The sequence below is a fragment of the Mastomys coucha genome, unplaced genomic scaffold (assembly GCF_008632895.1).
Source record: "Mastomys coucha isolate ucsf_1 unplaced genomic scaffold, UCSF_Mcou_1 pScaffold21, whole genome shotgun sequence".
In the NCBI taxonomy this organism is placed as follows: domain Eukaryota; kingdom Metazoa; phylum Chordata; class Mammalia; order Rodentia; family Muridae; genus Mastomys; species Mastomys coucha.
The window spans coordinates 107,924,057-107,949,063 of NW_022196904.1; the positions used below are offsets into that span (position 1 = coordinate 107,924,057).

General features: G+C 45.5%; 1 protein-coding gene across 1 annotated transcript in view; it reads left to right on the forward strand.

The window, feature by feature from the left end:
* Window positions 1–24,551, forward strand: part of Iqck (IQ motif containing K) — a 125,563-nt gene extending 101,012 nt beyond the window's left edge. Inside the window, exon 9 of the mRNA XM_031388059.1 lies at window positions 23,869–24,551. Coding sequence (XP_031243919.1) covers window positions 23,869–23,924 — 56 coding nt within the window. The 3' untranslated portion in view covers window positions 23,925–24,551. The remainder of the gene's footprint in view (window positions 1–23,868) is intronic.
* The last annotated feature ends 456 nt before the right edge of the window (window positions 24,552–25,007 follow it).

Here is a 25,007-nt window from a genome sequence, read left to right on the forward strand (position 1 = left end):
TGTGCTTCATTTCTCCTACTTGTAAAATAAGAATGATCATGCCTCAGTTGTAATTCTCAATGAGGTCATTGTTTTCACAATGTTATGGCTCTTCATTAAGAAATATTTCTGTAAATCTAAAAGCTATCATTTCAATTTAATCTTATACCTTTTATCCTCTCTCCTCATCTCAAATGTTAAGTCCTTCTTCACTTTAATCCACAAAAGAAATAAGAATTTGATTGAGAGACATCTAATGATGTCATGTCTTCCTTCCACCCATTTTATTTTTAAGACTCCCCAGTGTGTGGGGATTCGAGGATGATATCACCTTTCACACATATATTCTTTTCCTTTAAACTTTGCAGGAATCTGCCTGGCTGGGACATGCCTTCTCTTTCTTGTAATGCTTGCAGGCCCACGCTGTTCTGTTGGTATCAAAGTTCAGTCAGAGATGATTTCTTTTTTTAAGGGTTTGGTCTAAAGTTTAATATCCTAAATTTGTTTATGCAAATGAACCTCATTTAAGGCTTCACTCCGCCCCTGCCTTGTTTAGCATTCAGTTCTATACTTAGGAATACAGAAGTCTCTTAGAAGATCTACAAACCTGGGGAAGGCCCTCGATAGTTGATAAAGAGGAGTAATTTGATGGAGTTTAGAATCACCATGGAAACAAACTCTGGGCATTCAGAGAGGGAGTTTTGGAGGGGACCCATCTTTAACTAGGGGTGGCCCCATCTCATAGGCTGGGTCTTGGAGTGAATAAAAGGGACAGCAGGAGTTGAGCACCAGCATTCATTCTCTCAGCCTCAGGTGTCTCAGGCTTCTGCCGCCATGACTTCCCCACCATGCTGGACTGTAGCTGTGAGCCAAAAGAAACCCTCCTTCCTTAAGTTGCCTTCGTCAAGTGTCTTGTGACAGAAATGGGAACAGTAACTAATATAACCAGATGGACTAGGTCTTCCGTCTCCCAGCTGGTAACCTGGAGCAGTTGTCTTAACCTTCCTGTGACTCCATTTCTGTAGCAAAAAATGGCAATGGTAATACTAAGAACCACCCTCACCCTAGAGGGACTGCATGGTCATTAATCCAGAACACTATGTAGCTTATATTAAGTGGTCAACAAAAGGGGACTGTTATATTGATTTGGTTTTTGGTTTTTTTTTAAAGATTTATTTTATGTGTATGAGTACACTGTACCGTACAAATGGCCGTGAGTTATCATGTGTGTGGCTGCTGGGTATTGAACTCAGGACCTTCTGCCAGCCCCGCTCGCTCCGGCGTAATTCACTGTAGCTGTCTTCAGACGCACTAGAAGAGGGAGTCCAATCTCATTATAAATGGTTGTGAGTCACCAAGTGGTTGCTGGGATCCAAACTCAGGACCTTCAGAGGAGCAGTCAGTGTTCTTACCCACTGAGCCATCTCGCCAGCCCCGACTGTTATATTGTTAAACCATGATTCCAACATCTGGAAAAAGTATGTTGTTATTAATATACACATTGGCTTTGGGTTTCTCCCAGAACCAGAGTTCTGCCTCTTCCTGTCTGTGGAGACACAAGTGAATGACTCTTACACCTGAGACTCAGTTTCCCCTTTGTAGCATAGAGGCAATTAGGACTGGTCACAGAAGTCCCTTGTGATGATCAGATACGATAGTGATAGCATGTATGGTGTTGGACAGATGGCTGGCACAGAGAGGTTGGTAGATAATTGGTGCCTACATTTTAGTCAGCTAAACATTGTGTGTGTTTTTATTGTTGATGATTTGTGTTTTGCTTTGTTTTTTTTGTTTGTTTGTTTGGTTTGGTTTGGTTTGGTTTTGTATGTTTTCTTGTTTTTTTGTTTTTTAAACAGGATCTTATGTAACCTAGACTGGCCTCAAATTCACAGTGTAGCTGAGGGTGACCTTGAACTCCAGAGCCTTCTGCCTGCACCTTCCCAAAATACAGTTTTGATTTTAGGTAATTTACCTACAGCCGTGGTTCTCAGTGTCACAAATGAGAATCTCCTGGGGAAGATTTGTAAGGCTGTGTCTGGCTGGCAGCCAGAGAATGTGATGATGTGGGTTTATTCTTAGTAGGGAATGTGTTGTGGCCACATCAGCAAAGCCCGAATACTATGGATTAGCTATGGAATCCCAGTAATAATTGTGGATCTGAGACCTTCCTCTGTGAGGCCTTTCTTAATGATGCCATGTCATGGATTAAAAATGTAGAAGGTCTGAGCTCTGGGTCCAACTCTTAGTGTACCAGGTAGCAGGCCCTTCGATGAGGCAGGAAATGTTCGTACCAACATAATAGAGGATGCCCTACATGCTTGCTTCCTAGTACATATGTCCATGGCCACATCTCTAAAGCTTACAAAATGTTGCTCTTGAGTATGTGATTTCTGTCTAGGCATTGAAGAGTGTCAGATGCTAAAGTCGGCTAAGTTGGGGAGAATACAGTAGCTGAGGGACAGAGAGAAACTCTGGAAGCTTAGAAGTTAAGGGGAGAAGAAGAAGAAGGGAGCCCTGGGCTATTTAAAAGAGTTTAGGGGGAAGTGATAGTGTGGCCCAGTACTAGAGCCCTTGCTTAGCTCCGGGCTCTGTGTGCCACCCCTAGCCTCACAGGGACAAAGTTCGCAGGAAGAAATAGAAATGCTAAAGGAGAGTTCTGAAGAGCACATCACCTACTTGGGAGGGTGGGAAGGTGGGAAACATACATTTTACAATGTGAACCTTTTCTGTATCCATATTTGGGTGTGTCACACCCAGAGGCCACTCCTCCCAGAATTTCCTTTCCTTCCTTCCTTTCTTCTTCTTGTTTGTTTTTTGAATCTCTCTCTCTCTCTCTCTCTCTCTCTCTCTCTCTCTCTCTCTCTCTCTCTGTGTGGGTGTGGGTGTGGGTGTGGGTGTGTGTGGGTGTGGGTGGGTGTGGGTGTCCTGTCTGTCCTGGAACTAGCTCTGTAGCCCAGACTGACCTTGAACTCCCAGAGATTCACCTGCCTCTGCCTTCCCAGTGCTGAGATTAAAGGCTGACATTAAAGGTGCCACAACCACCAGGGAATGCACCAGGCACTTTGCACATATTGTTCCCAAGCTTCATGCAGCAGGAAACTGAATCAGAGGTTAAATCATTTGCCCTGGGTCACAGTTGTGAATGAAGCTGAGCTGAAGGTGGAGAACTTTCTATAGAGGCAGGTTTCTCTAGGAGACTCATAGCTTTCTTTCCCATCAGACCAAGGACAGGAGGCCTTGAGGGAGGGGATGGACTGGATGCTCTTACAGAATACACCAGCCTGAATCAGTGCAGAAATGACAGCAGCACTGAGAGGAAGCCAAAGCAGAAGAACCACAAACGCATTCTACCTATAAGAGCTGGCACAGGAGGTCCCCCTTGCATATGGTGTGGATGTGGAATGCCTGGAGCAGGCAGAATGTGCAAAGCCAAAGGCCTTAGGTTTAGGAGGGGCAGAAGGACTTGGGGGGGCGCTTCCTTCTCTTGCTGCTATTAGATAAAAGCTCTTATATCTCAGGCTGTCCTAGAACTCACCATGTAGCTAAGGATCCTCCTACCCCCACCAAAGTATGGGAACTATAGGGCTGTACCAGCACACCTGGGTTTTCTTTTCTTTCTTTTTTTTTTCTTTTCCTTTCCCTCCTCCTCCCTCCCTTCCTTTTTTCCTTCCTTTCTCTGACAGGGTTTGATATGTAGCCCAGACTGGCCTTAAACTCTCATTTCTCCTGTTTCAGCCTTCCAAGTTCAGGGATTACAGGCATGCAGCACTATGTATGCTTGGCCAGGGTTTGTCTCCAAGGAACAGAATGTTGTAATATTAATAGTGTGCATGATTGTATGGTTCTGTGAATTGGCTAAAGCCATTGAGTTGGCTGCTTTAGGTCTATGAATCGTATGGCATGTGGATTCATCTCAGTAAAACTGCTGCAGCAAAGTAGAAATGAGGGGCCAGTCCAGAGGCCTCTGCAGCAGGCAGGGACCACTTGGGACTAGCTCCTGCCATGCATAGCTGTGCATAGTCATTCAGAGCCATGCAGAGCCATGCATGCATCTGCTTCCTCACCACCACTAGTCCCTGTTTCCTGCCCTCACTTGGAAAGCCCTCCCCGGCTACCCTGGCTCATGCATCCATCTGTTTATCTTGTCCCCCTAACATTTGTTTTTCTGAAGTGGAATCTTAAGGCTTCTTTGGAAAATCAGTTGATGTTTGGCTGGAGCAAACACATGAAGGAATGTTTAGCTGAAATGGACTCATGAAGGAACATTACCTGAAGCAGACATAAAGTGAAAGGATGTTCAGTAAAGCAATCACATGAAAAGACACATGATGAAGGATTCTTGGCTGATGACACGAATGTATTGGTCCGTCTTACATTGTGTAGCTGAGCTCCTTTTGTCGGGACTCCGTAGAGAGAATGCACCAAAACACTTCCGGTGGTGTGCCTTGGCTTCTTGCCCCTTCCTCAGACTCAGACTGATTGGCAGAGTGGTGTCAGCTGAGACAGATGCACGTGCTGAGGCAAGACCCAGGGAGGACATGTGATGTTTGGAGGGAGTATAAAAGGACTGGACAGACATCGATGGAGCCTGAGGTTGGCTGGTACAGCTAGCTGTGCAACGCTGGTGGGTCTTGAGTCATTGCTTATCTTCACTTTCCTAAGAGAAGCACAGCTAAGTTCCTCCTGGTCCCTCCTGCTGACTCATGCAGAGCCTGAGGCCTGGCTGTCTCTGCTAGGTGGTGCCACTGCTGCTGATTCATGTTTGCTATCCCGACTCTGCCGAACTGGACTGCTGGTGTGTCTGTGAAGTGTTTGTGAGTGGATCGAGCTGCTTCTGCTAACCTGTGAGCTGAACTGCCAATTTCCAGACAACACAGACCGGAGTTGCCCCAAAGAACCTTTCTAAACAGGTCCACGTCCCCATATCCTTTCCTTCCCACTACCTCTGGTGGGTAGTGGGCTAAAAGAGAGATTAGAGCACTTGAGAACCATTATTAAAAATAGGTTTTGAAAAAATTAAAAATTAAGGTTACATTCTACAGCATGGTTCATAAAGCTTACCCCCCCACACACAACTTGTCTTATGACATGACATGTCTCTTGGAGTTGGAACTGTCTCTCCTTCATAGCACAGGACATAAAGGAATATGTGGCTGCACTTGACCTTGGCCATAGTGCAGGGTATGGGAAGATGACCCTGGATGGCCAGGCCCTGTTCCCTAGCTTTGTATCAACCATCTGCTAGGTTTTAGATGGTACTGTGTTCATTCCTTTGTAAACTCCCTCACTGTGGGATGGATTTAACTTGGCCACTGGTAGTAGTTTTAACCTGTCCAGTCCCTGGAGTCATTTCTACTTTGCTTCAGCAATTTTACTGAGATGGAACTCACATGTCTCACAGTTCATTCAACCCGTTTTAGTTGTTTGTTTTGTGTGTTGTTTATAGGAGTACACTAGACAGGAATGTCTCCAACAGCAAGGATGAGCTGGTTTCAGCTCCTTCCTTCTCCTCCCTTCTTTTCCATTGCCCCCTTCTCCACTTCCTCTCCCTTTCCCTCCCTTCTCCTTCCTTCCATGGCTGATTGAAGCACTCTTCCACTGTGCTATATCCTCAGCCCCACCCCACCCCCTCTCTATTTCTTTTTCTTCTATTATTTGAAAGTTCCTTCCTGTATATACTGAGAAGTGTCCCCCCCCCCCTGCATCCTCCCCACATACACTATGTTTGGAACCATCGACCCCTAGCAAGGTGTTTATTCTTGTTTTAGTTTTCTACAGTGCAATTCCAGCTATTGATCTCTCCTTTGATGACCCACAGTTTCTGTAGTGGTAACAAGGGTCCCACTTGATGACCCACCATCTCTATAGTTGTAACAAGGGTCCCACTTGATGACCCACCGTCTCTATAGTTGTAACAAGGGTCCCAGTCACTGTTTGCTTCTCCACTCGAAGCACTTCAGCCTCCTCATCTTCACACACTTCTCTGAAGTAGACACAGTTGATCACATCTTATGGTTAAGGAAACTGAGTCACAGAGAGGCTAAACATTATACCTAAGGCCACAATGTAAAAGGGTGACCCCAGAGGCCTCCTTCTCCCCCTCATATTGCTGTACTGTGTGGCTGTCATCTGTGGAGTTACAGTGCTTAGGGGAACTGAAGGTGTTTCCTAGAGCTTCTGTCAGGATCCAGCCTCTGATTCCATTACCAAGGCTGTAAAGCATATGATTCTTTATGCCTATAGGCCTTAGAGAGCAACAATGCCACCTGCCAAGCGGCCCCACCCCCTGCTCTGTGAGTTTGTTGACTCACCACTGTATTCACCCTTACAATCTAAATTTAGAATCCAAACAGCTAAAGTGTCTGCCAGTTTTCAGATCCGACTCTCATTAGTCTGAGCTTGGGTGCATTTAAAGGCACAGAGCTAAGGAGGCTGGACGTTACAAAGCACAGACCAGTTCCTTTTTTTTTTCTTTCTTTCTTTCTTTTTTTTTTTTTTTGGTATTTCAAGACAGGGTTTCTCTGTATAGCTCTGGCTGTCCTGGAACTCACTCTGTAGACCAGGCTGGACTTGAACTCAGAAATCTGCCTGCCTCTGCCTCCCAAGTGCTGGGATTAAAGGCATGCGCTACCACTGCCTGGTCAGTTTCTTTTCTTATCCTTTAATACCTGCCCACTCACCAGATCTGTGAGGTTTCATCAAGAGAAGTGAAAAAACAAAGGTATCAAAGGTCTTCAGCTCTGCTTGCTCCTACTCCACAGGAAAGCTTGACGGGATTTTGTATGGCTCCGTTTAAGAAGGAGGCTTTGGTTGACACTCAGGGGCCATGCAGTTGGTCCTGTTGTTACTGCAAGCATTGAATTCACCTCATTCCCTTTGACAACACTCAGAAAATTCTCAGGAAGAGCGTCTGGTAATGGCAGAACTACAGGAGCCTCAAGAACGGCATTGGGGGTGAGGCCAGAGGTCATCGTAGCTGCATCCTTGAGCCACACGTGAACTTTCTTGATAGTTCAGCTTTTAACTATAAGCCTGGCGATAAATCCAGGAGAGTTCATTTAATGTTCCCATAAATCCTCACTGGCTGTGTGACTGTAAACATGCTACTCAGCCTTTCTGACCTTTGGCTTCCTCATCTGAACAATGGGCATTATATCCTCACCCCCATTTTAGAGAGACTCAGATGAGATAATACTCGGTGTTCAAGCTTCTTTTCCTGATTCAGTGAGATATATATAACAACTAAAAACCAAAGCAACCAAACAAAAACCAACCAAGACAACTTACAGGAGAATGGGTTTGTTTTGGTTTGCAGTTTCAGGGTACTGTCCGTCATGACCGCAGGAGCCTGAGGGACCCTGTCTCATTGTATATTCAGCCAGGAAGCAGAGATCAATGGCTGCTGGGGCTCAGCTCACTTTCTCCTTTTTGTATAGTCCAAGGTCTCAGCCCAGGGAATGGAACCACCCACTGTGGGCAGATCTTATTAACCTTCATTAACCTAATAGAGGCAATTCCATACATGTATGCTCGCAGGCCCATCTCCCAGGTGATTCTAGATTTTATCATGTAGACAAATGAGGCTGACTGTTATGGCATGCAACCATTAGGAATGATGCTACAGTAAGGCTTCATTCACAAGGTTCCTTATAAACATGCATTTCACTTCTCTAGTTTATTTTTTTAGGAGTAGAATTGCTGGCTCATGTGTTAACTTTAGTGTCCCCCCCTGAAGAACTCCCAAAGTGCCCTCTAATGTGGCTGAGAGAGGTCACATTCCTACCAACCATGTGGAAAGATGTTTCTACATGAACATGGCTGTCACGCAGTATTATCTGTTGTAGTGAGTGTCAAATGGCATCTCGTTGTGGTTTGATTTGTATTTTTTTAATGACTAATGCTGTTGAGGGTCTTTTCTGAGCATGTTGCCCTATGTCTACTCTGTAGAAATATCAGAGGAGAACTTTTGTCTCTTTAGATGGGGTTGTTTGTATTAATTAGTAAAAGTTGTGTGTGTGTGTGTGTGTGTGTGTGTGTGTGTGTATGTGTGTATTGTGCATTCAAGTCCCTTATCAAATACATGGTTTCAATTCTGTGGGATGTATTTCCTCCCCTACCCCTTTACAGAACTAAATAGTCAGTCATTAGCAGTGCTGCTAATTCCTGTTATTTCTGAGTCCTAACTTTAGTTATAAAAGATGAAGGATGGAGACAGGAAGAAATTAAAAAAAAAAAAAAAAGTGGCTGGCGAGTGTCTATTGGGTGAAGCCAAGAGATAAAGGCCAACTCTACCTTCTGCATGTGTGCTAAACTCTGGACTTCAAAACCACAGCAACAAAACTTTGACTTAGAGTCCGTGGAGACATACACCCAGGCACCTCAACTTCCTGTTTAGGAATGAATTTTCCAGACTGAATCCTAAACTACACAGAAGCAAGAAGCACTTCTTCTGATGGGATGGTCTGTCCCCAAACTTTTCTTGTTTGTGTTGTGTGGCCTCTCTTGTCTATATCTAGTGTAAACTTAGTGTAAACAATTTGTGCTTTCGTTGCCTCAAATGTCATCATAAATTAGGGGTAGCTCCAGGTCCTAGGAGTGCATTCAGGGAGGAAGGGGGCTGAACATCTTTCATCACTTTCTGCCTCCTGACTTGGAGTGCAGGGTGACCAGTGCCTACTCAAGCTCCCGCCTCTATGACCTCCCTGCTCTCATGGACCTCATCTGCATCTGTGGGCTAAATCCACCATCCTTTCTTAAAATGCTTTCCTCTGGCTGTTATATTCACAGCAGTAGCAAAAGTACTAATACAGATGGCTCAGTAGCAGCTCACTGGACAGAAGTATTGAGGAGACATAGGAGAGATAAATCATCCTCTGTAAGGATGGGAGCTTGTGTGGAGTTAAAGGGGTTACTCACCTTAGTGAGTGAAGACATTCACATTTTCCTCTCAGGGTACTGGGGCTCCCTTAGAAGGAACTGGGTATTTGAGACCTTGGGATGTTAGTCCTATCTCCCCTTGATATCTGATGAGTTGGGTTTCTAAGTTTCAGGGTTTCTTGCTCTGAGCCCTGACTGCTCTGAGATCTGAGTCAGATAACCAAATAGATGCTGGGGGCATAGCTCAGTTGGATAGAGTGCTTGCCTAGAGTCTATCCCCAGAACCTTATGAAATCAATGAAATCAGACACTATGGCACATGCCTATGAGCCCAAGAACATTGGGTAGAGGTAGGAAAATCAGAAGTTCAAGGTCACCCTCAACCACTTGGTGAATCTGGGATATATGAATCTCTGACTCCAAAAAGACAAGCAAATACTGTCTCAGCATCCCCAAGTGTGGGTGGAAATGATTATTTATTACCTCCCTTGCCATACTTGTGGAGATATTTAAACATAAGCTGGACTTATTTCCACTTCTCTTAAGGCAGGGTGTAGCAGGTATAGCTTCGGCCAGGCTGTGGCTATGCTACTAGACTGTAAACTCTCTCAGGATGCCTAGGATGTTTCTGAAGGCTCAATCTGCATTCTCAGCTGAGAATGCAGAGCTAAATAAAAAGCCCTGGGCAGTGGCTGACGGGGCTTGCCAGTGTTCATTCATGCCTAGGACTCACTGAATTCTGGAAGACACCAACTCTCAGAGCCAGTGAGGTAGGCAGTGCAAGTCCAGTCTTCATGTAATTTAACTAATTGCAAAAAGGAACATCCTGTGTATCTGAGGTATAGGAAGAAAGTATTATCAAGTAGAGACACAAATTCACATGAAGGACTGCCACAGACTGGGGTTTCTTACGGGGTCCCTTGTTCCGCGGGACGATGGGTTCTGGCCAGGTGTGCACGGGATTTGGCTTTGATAAACAGACTCGACACGAGTGGTGTAAGGTCTGAGTGTATTTCTCAAAAAATGACATGAGGCTTTTACAATCATTGTAAAAGAGAGAAATGAAGTCTGACAGCTCAGTAGTCGAGGTACATCCGAGGTCACCTAAAACACACTAGGTCTAAAACATCAGCCATCTCCTCTGGACTGGTGCAGCACCTCCAGGCTCCGAGTATGTTCAGGCTACCTGGTCCGGGCCGGAGTGCCGGGAGGCTGCGGGTGCGCCAGCCAGGAGAATAGAGGCTTGAATCTCGAGTCCTCAATGCTGAATCTTCAATGTTGAATGTTCGAATCTCGAATGCTCAATCTCTTGAATCTCAACTGATGCTGCACCCCCCTCCCCGGGCCCAGGTGCTCTGGGCCCGGGGGGCTACGGACTATATGAATCTAAGCCCTAGTCCACCTAAATTCTGGTTCTAGTCCGAGTGTGAGCGAGTCCGAATGCTGAATGTCGACTCCTTAATCTAGAATGTTGAATGTTCTATGTTGTCTCTTTTTGTAAGCTTTAATGCCCTACTCACAATGCTGGAGGCAATTAGTTAGAATGGCTTAACATTCCAAGCCAGGGTTTGACTAGGACATTGGAACACTGGTGAAGGTCAGAGAGCAATGTCCGAATTTTCTTTTTCTAGCTGTTAAGAAATGATATCTTTGTGGGTCCCTAGCACACAAGTACGAGGACATATCTGGGCTACCTCTGAGTTTGGGGTGCCAGGCGACAATGCGGAGGCAGGAGACTGACTTTCCTTGAGGTTTATGCCTCAAATACTGCCGTCACGCAAAGTGTGCATGGCAAAGGACACATAAACCAAAGCTTGCCCAAGAGTCTAAAGAAATGTGTTGAAATACTGGTTTTAAGTGCTACACTTTCCATTTCTCTGATGGCAATGGAATTCTTCATGTAATCCAGAAATGGTCTTATTGAATATGTACCATGTGCTGTGTAGTGTGTGCCATCACATTTCAGCCCTTGCATTCTGTGGAAAGCTTTTCAGCTACCTGTATTAATTAGGTTTATCATCTTGCGACTATAACAAAGTACATGAGATAATCAACTTACAAAGAGAAAAGGTTTATGCTGGTTCATAACTTGAGAGGTTTCCATGTGTGGTCGGTTGTTCCTGTTGTTTTGGGTCTGTGCTGAAGCAGAACATCATACTGGGGATTATGTGGTAGAGCAAGCTTGGCTGGATGTCAAACAGAAACAGAGATAGGGCCAAGGTGGCAATGTCACCTTCAAGGACATGCCCCACTGACATAACTTTCTTTTACTGGACCTCACCTCCTGAAAGTTGCACACCACCTCCCAATAGAGTCATGGCCTGGGGCACAAATCTTTGTCACCGAGGATTTGGGGTAACACTTATCTAGCTGTAGCATACTCCCATTAAAGATGAAGGAGACAGGCTTCTGGCTTTAGACACTTGTTCAGGTCCCCTGGTTGATAGGCAGTAGGATTCCAAGCCAGACCGCCCTCCCTATATTTGGGGGACCCCATGCTAGCTTTGATGTGTTTTTTTTTTCCCAGTAAGGATGTGGCTTTTTTTTTTTTTTTTGGCCTTATGAAAGTAAGCCTTTGGTGCTAAAACTGTAGCTGAGTTGGTAGAAAGCTTGCTAGCATGCATAAGGTTTGATCCCAGCACTGCTTAAAGTTCCAGAATTAAGATCCTTCCCAGGGTCAAATTAGTGATTCCCCGATTCTGTCTCCGTGTAACTAGCTTTGCCACCCCAAGATCAAATGTGCCCATGTAGAAGGAACACTGTCTCCAAGCAGGCAGAGCTTTGAGCTGGCTGCGGGGGCCCTTGTTTAGAAGTCAGTAGCAAAAAGCTGCAATTAATCCGCCCTGGAGCTTGTCATTGCCGCCATTGCCTCCTGGTTTCTAAGTTGACTCAACTCTCCTAAAAATAACACAGTCCAACATCTGGTAAATCTACCGGCCCACTGACATTCATGCCAAAAGCTAGCACTTATTTCTCTGTAGAAAGAACAGCTCCCAATCTCTTCTGGTTTGGAGGCAAAAGAGCATAGAGCTTTCTTTTTCCTTTCCAAGTTTTACCTGTATTCTTCAAGTTTTCTTAAACTGTGTATTGACATTATAATGGAAAAATAATTTCTTTTAGAAAATAAGCTGGGAAGAGAAAGACTCAGGGAAAGAGAGAGGACAATGAACATGAGCAAAGCATACCATATACAAGCAGGAAAATGTCAGGGTCAACCTGTCATTTCTACAGTTAGCACATGCTAATGAGAGAAGAAACATTAGCCAAACAGAAAAATAAATTTTCTACTCTCCTCTGTTTTCCTAATCTGCCCTGATTCCAACTCTAAGGACTGTGAAGGCGTTGACTGCGGTTTTTACTTTTTCTTGTCTTGTTTTACTATATGGGTTTTACTTCATGGCCTAAGTTCGCCTTGAAATCATGGTCCTGCCTCAGCCGTCTCAGAGTTGGCTTGACCAGCTTGTGTCATCATGGCAGGAAGCCCATGGATTGCTTACTCCAGACGGAGGCAGGTGAGAACCTTGCCTGTCCATTCACAAAGCTCTGTGACTTTGGACGAGTCATCGACCCTCCCCACTTTGCCTCCACCTCCCCGCCAGCACAGCTGTCCCCGGGGAGACAGGCAGAGAGCTCTGAGTAGTGTCCAGTGCCTCATGATGGATATTTCCTAGTGAACTCAGAGTCACTGCCAGCATTTCTAGGGTCCCCGGGACCTGCTGAGGCCTGTTTGCTTGTTTGTTTTTCCTGAAGACCAAGGTCTCTGGGTGGTTCAGGCTTGGAGCAGAGTTTGTGCTCCTCATGGCTCAGCCTCCCAAGAACTGGACTACAGCCAAGCACAGTGTGTGACTCTTGACCTTACAAGATCTTCAGATGATTGGATCCGGTCTTCTCTTCCCCAGTTTCCTAATTTTATTTTATTTTATACTATACACATTTATTGAAAGCTGCCAGCCTTTTCATCTAACTCATCCCATCCTTTTCTTTTTAAGAATTATTTTGACAATTCCTTCTGCATGCAGGGACTCTGTTCACATTCCTCTACCCTGTTCCTTACTCATGCTCCTGTCCCACAGCTATGGGCCCCTTCTCCATCCTCTATGTCCTGCTTCTGCTTTGATGCCCTGCTTTTTCTTTTTTCTTTTCCCTCCCTCCCAACCCCCTCCCCTCCCTTTGTTCCTTCCTTCCTTCCTTTTTCCAGGACAGGCTTTTTCTGTGTAGCCCCGGCTGACCTGGAACTCACAGAGATCCATTGCCTCTGCCTTCTGAGTGCTGGGATCAAACAGCATGGAACCACAACACTGGAACACAGATGCCTCACCCTTGTTTGTGTGAAGCCTTGTATGGGTGGTGATGATGACTGCAGCAGTCTTGCCATAGCCAGAGGACAGCGCTTTGTAGTGCCCCTCCCCCTCCTCCAGCTCCCACACTCTTTGCACCTCCTATTCCTTGATGAATTTCCTGGCCTAGGGATAGGTGATGTGGCTGCCCCATTAGAATAAAGAAATTCTGCACTTCTTTATTCTCAGCAGTTGATGAGTTAGTAGTGTTTGCTTTGACCATCACCCACTGCAGAGCAAGGCTTCTCTGACTTCAAGTGGCAGCAGTCTCTGGGTACAAACATAACTAAGCAGGAGGCACTTTAACTCCACACACATTTAACAAGACATCTTAGTAGATCCCCCAGTGGGGCCTGTGCCCTCTAGCCATAGGCTTTTTGACCAGGCTTATAATACCAGTCCTGTTCTCTCCTGAGGGTAGGCTTCAGTTCCAACCACGAAGCAGTTGGTTGCCCTGGATCTGTGATGCCACTGTTGGGCCTGAAGGCATATCATGGCTGGCAGGCAGGTATTATTGAACACACGTTCCTAAACCAAGTTAGATTACTGATAACTTTTCTCCCCAACAACTTTTGGGACACTGTGCAAGCTTGTCATTAGGCACAACACCGCCAGCTCAGTTCCAGCTTGACTTCATGGTGTCCTATAGCCTAAGGGTATACTTTTTTCACCAACAGGATCTTACCGTTTAGTCTGGGTGGCAGTCAAGGGCACCAGCAGTACCAACTATGAGGGGAGGTATCCAACCCCTGGCACTGGGGTTTAGACTTAGAAACCCATGGTTTCTATTTTTTGTGGGTGAGGTAATTTATAGGAGGGTGTGTTAGTCATCACATTCCACACACTGAGCTCCTGCATGTGTCTACCCCACATGATCTACCACCCGGATTAGGATGGAGAACATGCTGAACACCCAACAGACTCCCTCAGGCCTCTCCTGTCCCTGCTACATAACCTCTCTTCTGACTTCAATCTCCACAGAAAAATTTGCTTGGCTTCACATTTTCTGTTACTTGAAAACATAGCAACCCAGCCTTTTGTACATGGCTTCTTCTGCTGGACCTTTTGTCTAGGAGGTCCAGATTTATCATTCAGAGAGTATTAGATGACTCTTATTGCTGTGACATACTCTTCTGAGTGTCTCACAATTTATATACCATTGATTTATTGATAGGTACCTGGCTTGTATTCCACTGGGGCCTTGTGAGAAATGCTGGTACTTTGCCTGCTGTCAGCTGTCTTCTGCTGGCTGTAGATTTTTATTGGCACCTATGGAGTTGCAGAGTCAGGGGGTGGGGGCGTTCACGAGTTTGATTCCAAATCATTTTGGCTACTTTGTGCCACATCCCCATCTGTGATGGATGAGCATCCCACTTGTCCTGTATCCCCCATCACTGAGTGTGACATGTCTTCTTCATTGTACACATTCTGGTGTGTACTGGTCTCTCTCACTGTACATCATCTACCTATTTATGCCCCTGTCCACCACTGGAACACCATTTCATTCCTGAACTCAGTCATGCTGTGGGGACCTGGCAGGTCAACTTGACAGAGCAGTCTTTCCAGGATGAGCATGGGCCTGGAAAGGGTCTCAGAGATCAACCTGTGACAAACGTGTTCAGGGAGCACATTCCAGAACAACTACCTGCTTCTGCCTCCTGAGAGCTGGGACTAAAGGCATGTAGCAATCCAGCTCACGGTTACTGTGTACATGTTGATTTTCCTGTGGATCCATTTGTCTGCAAAAATTCATTCTCTCATGTTCTCTTTCTCTCTCTCTCTCTTTATTACCAGTTAGCCTGATATATTTTCATAGGATTTCTTTAGAAAGAAAGAAAGCTTACCCTCAGGACTGGAGAGATGGCTCAGTCAGGAAAGGGCTTGATGTAGACATAAGGCCCTGAGTTTGGTTCTCTAGCATGCACATAAAGTCCAGTCAGGACAGTGTGTGCCTAAAAACCCAGTACTGGAGAAGTGGATACAAGAGGATCCCAGACAATAACTTGCTAGCCAGACAATCCAACTGACTCAGTGAGTTCCAGGCCAGTGAGAGATCCTGTCTCAAAAAATGAGGTAGTGAGGAATTGAGGAAAACATTGAATATTGACCCCTGGCCTCCACATCCATGAGCCCACACCTGCACAGTCACACATGAGCATGTACATACACCACACATGAGAAAAGATATGAAAGAAAAATAATATCCAACCAAGTAAGCGACCCACACAGCGGGTGCTTTAGAACATCAAGGAGAATGAGCATTCTCCTTGTTCTCCTTGTCCTCCTTCCATTTCATCTATGGTAAAGTCTCCTTTTCTTCTTTAAAGCATAGTTGAGAGCCCACGTGATGACTGGGCAGAGGCTGCGGCTGTAATTTTGTGGGTAATGACTGTGATTTTGTACAAGGCAGGCACTCTTAAGGGGTAGACTACAGAGACTTCACCAGGAACAAAGGCAAAGTGGGAGCCACTTGTTCTAAAAGGAGATCATGACTATTTATATTTAGAAAAATGAGTATGTGTGTGTGTGTGTGTGTGTGTGTGTAGTTTCTACCTCCCTTCTGCCTTCCCTTTAGAGATAGCACCATGGCTGGATGGCATCTTTGCATCATCCTTGTCCCCTCCGAGATGTTAACTTGGCATCCAGCAATTTCAAATTTACCTTACCATCAAAGCTGAGAGGAAATATATCTTCTGTGTTTCTTCTGTGACATCCCTCCTCATTTCTCAAACTTTGTGAAAGCATTACATTCCTAATGGCACCCCCACATTTATCAGTGACCAGATGCCCAACTGACTTCCGTTCTGTTGCTCTGATAAAATGTCCTGACCAAAGAGCCTTAACGGTACAGCCAATCATGGCACGGAGTCAAGGCAGAGGAGCCTGAAGCAAGGGGTCACTTAGCACCCACAGTTGGGAGGCAGAGAGCAATGGAGTGCTTGCTGTTGTCTAGCTTGCTTTCTCCTTCTTATCCAGTGCAGGACCCCCTGGCTAAGAATGCTGTTATGCACAGTGGACAGGTCGTCACTCCTCAGTTATCATAAATCAAGATAATCTCCCATAAGCATGCCCAGGGGGCTTCTGCCCCAGGTGACTCTAGGTTTCAAGTTGACAACTGAGGCTAAGGATTGCAGGAATCATTTCTCAGTTGCTGGGTGTTCGGACTGCTCTTGGGCCATCTGTGTTGATTACAACATACCCCTGAGTGCCTTTGCTCCTGCGTATGGAAGTTGCACCTTTTACTGTAGGAATTTGTTGCCCTCGTGAGAAGTGTGTGAGATTTTAATCCTGTTGGGGTTAAGGGTGTGAATATAGAGGCCAGACCACCTATAGTATGACCTCATACAAATTACCTAATCTGTTTATGTTCTCAGTTTCCCTGTCTGTAAAGTCAGAGAAAACAATCTCACTTTGACTTAATGCATATGTCAATATTTCAATAAGAACCACACTTTTTTTTTTTTTAATTTACCTGGAAAATGGGCTTTGATTAAAGAAAAGAAGAGAAGAGAAACACACTGGGGATAGGAGTGTGGCTCAGTTGGTAGAGCATTTGTCCAGTCTGCACAAAACCCTAGGTTTAATCCTCAGCACCAAATTGGATGCCGTAGTACATGCCTGTAATCCTAGCACTTAGTAGGTTGAGGGAGAAGAATCAGGAGTTCAAGGCCATCTTCAACTATTTAACTAAATTTCAGGCCAGCCTGGGCGATAAGAGACCCTGTCTTTCATTCTGTTTTAAATTAATTTTAAAAAACCAAATAAAACATTGTTAACTTTCTGATAAAAATTGCTGAGTGGAGAGAGTGATCCTGTCCCTTCTGTGACCTCAGGCCCAGGCACTTCTGGGGACTGTTGCTGCTTGTGAGGGAAAGCTCAAAGAAGCAGCTTCTCCCTGTTGTGTGATCCTTAGGGACTTAAGTCCCCTGAGCATCTCTCTCTCCTCCCAAATACAGCAGAAGCTCCGTGAGGGAGAGACTTTGCCGAAGGATGACATACTAACATCAGGTGATTAACCCAATTAGACTCAATGCAAAGACAGCTGTTTTCACACGTGACCCCATTGTTGACTCAGTAGCCAGTGAATGACATGCTCTTTCCCCAGCCTGGTGTAGGCAAAGCTGACTCCCAGACTCAGCTTCTGGAGATCCATTTGAAAGTCTGGGGTGGGTCCCTGGACTCTGGTATTTTACCCCAGGTGAGCAGGCATGGTTTGTGGTCCCACATTCCCTCCTTCGACCCCAGGCCTCCTTCATCTCTATCGCATGTTGCTGGCTGTGTGGTTTCTCTGGGCTGTGACCTCTCAGCTGCAGTACTGGAGTAGGAGAGGATGGGAGAGCTCAAGAAATGGGGCCTCATTGGTATGCAGGGCTCTCTTGTCACATGGCCACTAAATAGGAGCTGAAGAAGGGCTGGCGCATCTCTTTGGGATTTTCCACTCCTCCTGGCCCTTCTGGAATTGGCTGGATATCAGCAGGCCAAGGGAGACAAGGACAGGACAGGGGCACTGAGGCATCTGCCTGGTAGATATCTCCAAGGTAGAAAGTGGGTTCTTCCAGAAGCTCTGTTAGATTCCTCCCTACAGCTCACCACCCCCCACCCCACCCCTGCACCCCCCTACTCCCCCAAACCTCCCTTTCCAGAGCACCTTCACAGGGCTGGATCCTACAAAGACAGGAAGGTTGATCAATTGGTTGAGGCAGAGTCTCACTGCATTTGGACGTATACAACCCTCCCCACCTCATTTTCCTTAGTAGCAGAGACCATAGGTGTGTTCCACCGCATCCAAGAATTCTGTTTACCTTTTAGCAAAGTAGTCCTTGCATAGAGTCCTCATGCTCAAAAGATACATAAAGTAAAACATGGGCTTCAGTGGACACCCCCAGCCTGGGCCCCACTCCTGCACCCCAGCAGCACTCAGGACTTCTATGGAAGGGGAGGGGCATCCCCAGTAGGCTTATGCAGCAGTAAGATCTTAAATATTGTCTGCTCCCTGATGTGTGACAGGTGAGAATAAGCTTGAGCAACCAAGAATGTACTTTTCTAGTCCTTTATTGTGGCTTTGTGATTCCAACTAGCGTATGCGCTGTCTTTGTTTCTTTTTCCTTCTAGAGGTGGGTGGTAATAAAACGTGGGCTATGGAGTGAACACCCATGTAGCCACCACCCAGAGGGAGACACTGGCCATACTTGCTCTCTCTTTTCTCTTTTTTCTTCCTTCCTTCCTTTTGAGGGGAGGGTGGCAAGGATTCTGCTATGTACCCCAGACTAGCCTCAAACTTGTGATGTGTTTGATTCCATCTCCTGAGTAATGGGATTACATCACCATGTCTGGCTCAAAGTCTACACTGTTGAGTTTCTTCCTCGGGCACTGGAGCCATGTACCTTACCTGACTCTTGTGGTATTCAGAATTCCTCTCTAGAGTGTGTTTCCCTCAACACCAAGTTTGCTATAACCAAGGCTACGCTCTGGATAGTTCTGAGCCTACCATGCAACTACCCTTCATCAGTAGCACTCACTGCTCTAGAGCATAGTCTGTTCTCCTGTGGGCTGATGGTAATTTCCTGTCTTCTGCTGCTGTGAGATGGTCTTTACTTAGTTACTTTTGTCTTTGTATCTGTGTGTATGTATATGCATGATTCTGTATTTGTATATGTATAGGTATGAAAGTGTGTGTGTGTGTGTGTGTGTGTGTGTGTGCGCGCGCGCGCGCGCGTGTATGCACATTTAGAGGCCTGATTAACTTAATTGAGGCAGGGTCTTTCACTGAACCTGGAGGTGCAGCCCAGTCAACCTGCACTGGTGAGCCCTGCTACCAAGCCCACCTGACTTTCATGTGGGTGCAGATGACCAAATTCTGGTCCTCTGGTCATCAGACTTGTTCAACAAGATCTTTAACCACTGAGCCATCTCTCAAGCCCCATGCTGTAAGTGTGATTTTTTTTATTATTCTGTAGTAATTGTTGTCTCCGAAGTTAAATGCCTCTGTCTGCTAGCCTAGGTTTAGTCCTGGAAGCTGCTAGCCTCCATACAGTCTAATCTAGGCCTAGAATGTTTTCAGCCTCTGAGACTTACTGTTGAATAAGCTCGCCCTTTCTGGTTCTTTCTGAGCTCTGACTGGCTGGTTCAACTCAACTGTTCTGGCTCAAACTCCTCTTCAAGCTGACTGATTCAGTCGGCTTCTCTCTTAGCCTCCAACTTTTTGCTCTGCTTGGCCCCAGACTAACTCTAGCAATCTGTTCTGATTTTCTGGCTCTTTCTCATTCTCTGGCTTGTCTGTCTTCACTTGTGTCTAGCTTGTTCTCTCTTTAACCTGTCTCTGTAAAACTCTGGTAAAACTGCCTCCTTCCGTCTCTCTGCACTGTTCTCTTAAGTAGCTTCCCTTTCCTCTCTCTTATGAGAATTGGTCATATCCTATTCTGTCAGCTCTTTCTCTGATTTGTCACTTTGTCTATCATTCAATAGTCATTACTTTTGAACATGAGTGCTTCCTTCTACAAACTAACTTTACGTTTATTGTTTGTAATTAAAGGCATGTACTAAGGGCATGTCTGATTTTTAGCCAGAGGGAGTAAAGATGTGTTCGAAGGGCTGAGCCGCATCACAACTAGAAACAGTTTTGCTTTTGTTTTTCAGTAAATAACACAATCTTGGGCTTCACAGCAACACCATGCTGTGAGAATTTAATTCTCATCTAGTGGTTTATGCCTACAGAGCCTTCAGCACAACACACAGATATGGTGTCACCTGTATTTGTCATGAGCCTCCATTTCCTTGGCTAACACATTTTTCCAGTATGCTTGTTCACCTAAAAGAGATTGACAACTCTGTAGGCGGGACCAAGAATGGGGATGGTCCAGGCTCCCCTGATAATTTCACCATGAGACCACACCTCTATGTTTACTTTCAGCCCCTTCAACTCTAGACAGTCCCTTGGCTGTCTGTTTTGAAGAAATGTTTCTAGCTCAGTCCTGTCCCCTCAGGCCTCAAGGTGTCCCTGTGATGCCCTGAAAAAGTGCTGGCCTTTTCCAGAGCAAGGGCAGAACATAGCTGGCAGTAAAGAGGCAGAGAGGGATGGGCAGGGCTTGTTAGAACTGGGGACAGAGGCACACGGGTGAATTCTTCAGGTATAGCAGAGGGAAATTAAAGGAAAGCCAAGGGCTGGGAATCCTTTCCAGAAACCAAGTCTTGCCTTTGTCCACTAACAGCACCCTGTGCTTACCTGATAGTTGTAGATCAGTTTAATTGGAGGCTCATGGGAACCACCATGATGCATTAGGCTGAGAGGAATTCTAGGCTCTGAGGATCTTGTAGCCAAGTTTCTTTAAAGTGATTCTAACCATAGTTCATTTTCAACTCTAACTGAACATTAGTGGCACACAGGAACTCCTATGAATACCTGGGTCCCAGGCCATTGACATCACAATTTCTAGGGTGAGGCACAGACACTTGGAAAATGACCATGCGGTTCTTATATGGACTCTGGGTATAGAACCTGTGTCTGCAGGCCAAAACCTGTATCTGGCATCCATCAGAGTCACTTGGGGGCTCGGGCTTCTCTCTGTATAACTGGATTGGGCCTTGTCTTAGTTTTGTTTACTGTTATACACCCAGACAAAAGCAATGTTGGATTTATTTAACTTGTAGGTCCAGGTTACCACTGTAGAGAAGTCACAGTGGCAGGAGCCTAAGAGAGCTGGTCACATTTCAGGAGCAGAGAGCAGTGCATGCATTCGTGCCAGAGCCAGCTCATTCACTTCGTTCAGTCCAGGTCCAAGCATAAAATAGCATTGTCCATTTTCGGGGTGTAGCTTAGCACTTCAGTTAACCCAATTAACCCTCAAAGGAATGCGTGAAGTCCAGCCTAATCCAGACAACCCCTCATTGAAATTCCTCTCTCAGTATGTAGATTATGTCGTTGACAATTAAAACCAACCATCACTGGCCTTGAGTTTGTAACTAACAGCCTTCTCCACTGGACATTCCCTTGAGCACACTTGAGAACCATCTCACAGGTCTGAAATTCCACTTGATACTGGGCAAGTTCACCTCGTGTGTCCCAAGGGGATCCAGTGCAGTTCTACACTGGTGTGTAGTATTTATCTTCCTGCCTGTATGGGTTATCAAGCTGATGGCTTGAAATGAGCCCTAAACAAGGTAGATGCTACAAAGACCTTATCCAGCACCCTATCAGTCATAATCTGTACAGTGCAAGCCTTCATGGTCCAGAGGAGGTGTGAGTGGAAGGGATCACTGAGAAAAATGCAGAGTATTTCCAGCTTTGAAGGATCAGTGTCATTGTTAATAGGCTCTAGAATCCTAAATGCATATAGCATCCTCATGGTTTCCTGTATAACTGACAAAAGAGGTACATCTCTACATGCAATAACATTTTAAATTATTTATTTGTGTGTGTATTATGTGTGTGCACATATGTGCAGGCACAGGAATGTATGGAGTTTGGAGAACAACTCTGAGGAGTTGGTTCCCACCTTCCACCCTGTGGGTGCTGGGAGCAGAACTCAGGTCACCGGGCTTTGAGGCAAATGCCTTTACCCACCAAGCCATCTCACTGGCTCCATCTGTACATTTTAAAAACCATTTTTGGCTTAAAGGCTCCCAATATTAAAACCATTCTTGTTAATGTTAATACAGTTTGAGACTCCCTTGTGGTGGCTCACATCTTGAATCCCAGAACTTGAGTGGCAGAGGCAGGCAGGTCTCCGAATTGAAAGCCAACTTGGACTACATGACATGATTCAAACCAGCAGGGGCTCCACAGTGAGACTTGTCTTAAAGAGAGAGATCAGGGGAGAGACAGAGAGACCAGATTCAGATTTTAAAATGTTTTCATTTGAGATCTTGGGTTAGATCTCATGTATAAAGACTAGATTCATTTAGGTTTCATATTTATGCATACATATAGTATAAACATAAATTTATGAAATTTAAAAAAATAATTCTGTGCACTCCAGAGTTAAAACATGTAGAATTAGCTCAGTGCTCAGAAAGTGTTGGATTTGGGCTTGTTCTACATTTCACATTTTGAGATTTAGGGATTCTCACCTGTGTAATTATTATTTAATAATTCAAAAAATGAGATCAGTACAGGCTAGAGAAGGAAAGGATTCTGGGAACCCTGGCATCTGGGGAGAGGAAGGAGGAGGACTAAGGAAACCTGCAACCCATCTCAGCAAATCCCTGTGCAGGAGCTAAGGGGCTGGGCTGATCTCAGGATGACTGAACTCTAGGAAAGCATTCAGGCCACTCCCATCAAGAAATGACCCACTGCAGTGACGACAGCAGCCCTCCCTCGCCTTATGCTCATCTCTTAGTAGACTGGGGGTCCTGGCTGAAACCTCTGTGCTACACAGTAACAGTCCAAAACCCAGTGCCTGATAGAAACATGATGCATAAACCAGGGCAGTGAACCCTGGAAAATAACCTTTCCGGCATTTACACAGGAGGGAAGTTCCTAGAGGCAAAGTTAACAACTGAAGGTTGGGTGTGGGGATGGTTCAGTTGTAAACTGTGTACAGTGCTGGCATGGGGACCAGGGACTGGTTCTATGTAATATCTAAGGTCACAGTGGATTTGCACTTGTAGTCCCAGAGTATCCATGGGGCTCTCAGCCAGCCTGTCTCAAAATGCAAGGCAGTGGTATCTAAGGACACCTGAGGTTGTCCTCTGACCTCCAAAGCACGTGCACTTGCACACCCTAAGGCAACTTACACACTCCTAAAGCAAACCCTGGGCACATTCCCAGCACCACAAAACAATATTAGTAATAAATAATAATACTTTTTTTGGTTTTTCGAGACACGGTTTCTCTGTATAGCCCTGACTTTCCTGGAACTCACTCTGTAGACCAGGCTGGCCTCCAACTCAGAAATCCACCTGCCTCTGCCTCCCAAGTGCTAGGATTAAAGACGTGCGCCACCACTGCCCGGCTATAATACATTTTAAAGAAGAGAGTTCTTAGCCGGGCGGTGGTGGCGCACGCCTTTAATCCCAGCACTTGGGAGGCAGAGGCAGGTGGATTTCTGAGTTCGAGGCCAGCCTGGTCTACAGAGTGAGTTCCAGGACAGCCAGGGCTACACAGAGAAACACTGTCTCGAAAAACCAAAAAAAAAAAAAAAAAAAAAAAAAAAAAAAAAAAAAAAAAAAAAAAAAAAAAAAAAAAAAAAAAAGAAGAGAGTTCTTTCTAAAATAATTTCCACATCCGGGGGCTGGCTTTACTTATTTGGGGACAGCGTCTGACTTCTTGGGATTAATCTCTCCTATACAGAGTGCTATGCTCTGGGTCCAGCTAACTCCCCTTCAATGAAATGTTGCCAGGTAATGGATCAGGGTGGATCAGCCATCATTTTTAGTAAAACTTCCTTCAGCAGTGTAACCTACAATGGACTCCATGAACTTTTTGCTTTCTGAACTTAATTCCAAACTGCCATGAACTGGAGTGTGTGTGTGTGTGTGTGTGTGTGTGTGTGTGTGTGCGTGTGTATTCCAGCCTTCAGGTGCAATCCTGTGTTTCCTCCCAGCGTCTGAGAGGCCAGAACCATGGCAGGGCCTCCGTGGGGTTTGTTTTAAATGACCCTGTCCAGACCCCAGTTCCCAACTGGCAGGTCTGTCTCCGTGTGTGAAGTGACCCCCTCTTTCTCTTATCTCTCTGCAGTGCAATGTAAAATGGAGGACGAGGAAGTGCCTGCTGCCTCGGTACCATATCCTTAATGGATGTCAGTCACTCCATGTGTAGAAGGATGATGTATCCAATCCGTACTTTCCCTATTACGGTGTCTTTAACAAGCCTTAGTGTGGTGGATACAGAACCCTTTGCACACAAGGTAGGATTTGTTGCAGATAAGCCGAAGCAGTTTAGCTTCCTGCCTTACCCAGCTCTTCTCCACCGTGTCAGGAGCACCCTCTGAGCTGTTGCTGTTGACATGCCTCGTGACCGTGTCCTCTGACACCAGTTTTCCCACTTTTGCCATATTTTAACTTACCTCAGATCTCTGTGTTAGTTTTGCCTTGGTTTTGGGGGTGTTGGGATAACCAATGGGGCAAGGCTCTAAGCACTGAGCTGTTTCCAGCCGGATATGACAGCTGTCAGAAAGGATTTCCATTGTTAAAGCCCCAACATATAACTGCAGCGTCCTATTAACTTAATGGTCCCCCATTGGTTCTGTGACTGCTGCTCACCAGGATTCTCCCATTCAAAAGGCCCCAGACATAGCTGAAAGCCTCCTCAGAGTATCTGACTGACAAGCTACCACACATCTTAGGTAAATAGTAAAGCCTTTATTTTCTTGTTAAGAACAGCATTTTGAAAATAAAACCTATCTGCCCATGCTTAACAACCTTTAAAGTCTGTGATGTTTTATATACAGCCCTGTACATACTGATTGTCTTGAAATTTCTCAAACAATTTTTTGTTTATAAGTATGCAAGTCAGCCAGGATAAGGGGAAGAGTGAGGGTACATTATAAAATACACATTAATACATTTAATAAATATATATTATCTATCAAAAACGAGCCATAGCTCTTTATGAATAAAGCACCTGCCAAGGGCTCTCATCAGCTCACATGGTCACTACATCCTTGGATGTGGAAATGCCAATGCCCCCTTCTACTTTGCCATTTGGCAAATTCAAAAGACAACCCCTCCCCAACCCCTGCCTACACTTGTTCGCTGGCCTTGATCTCCTCTGTGGGGGGTGGGGCAGACAACAACCAGATCTTAACTTTGGAAACAGCTGGCACATTGGAGCTCCTCCTCTCTGCCATTGTCCTGCTACCTTGGCAACTGACTCCA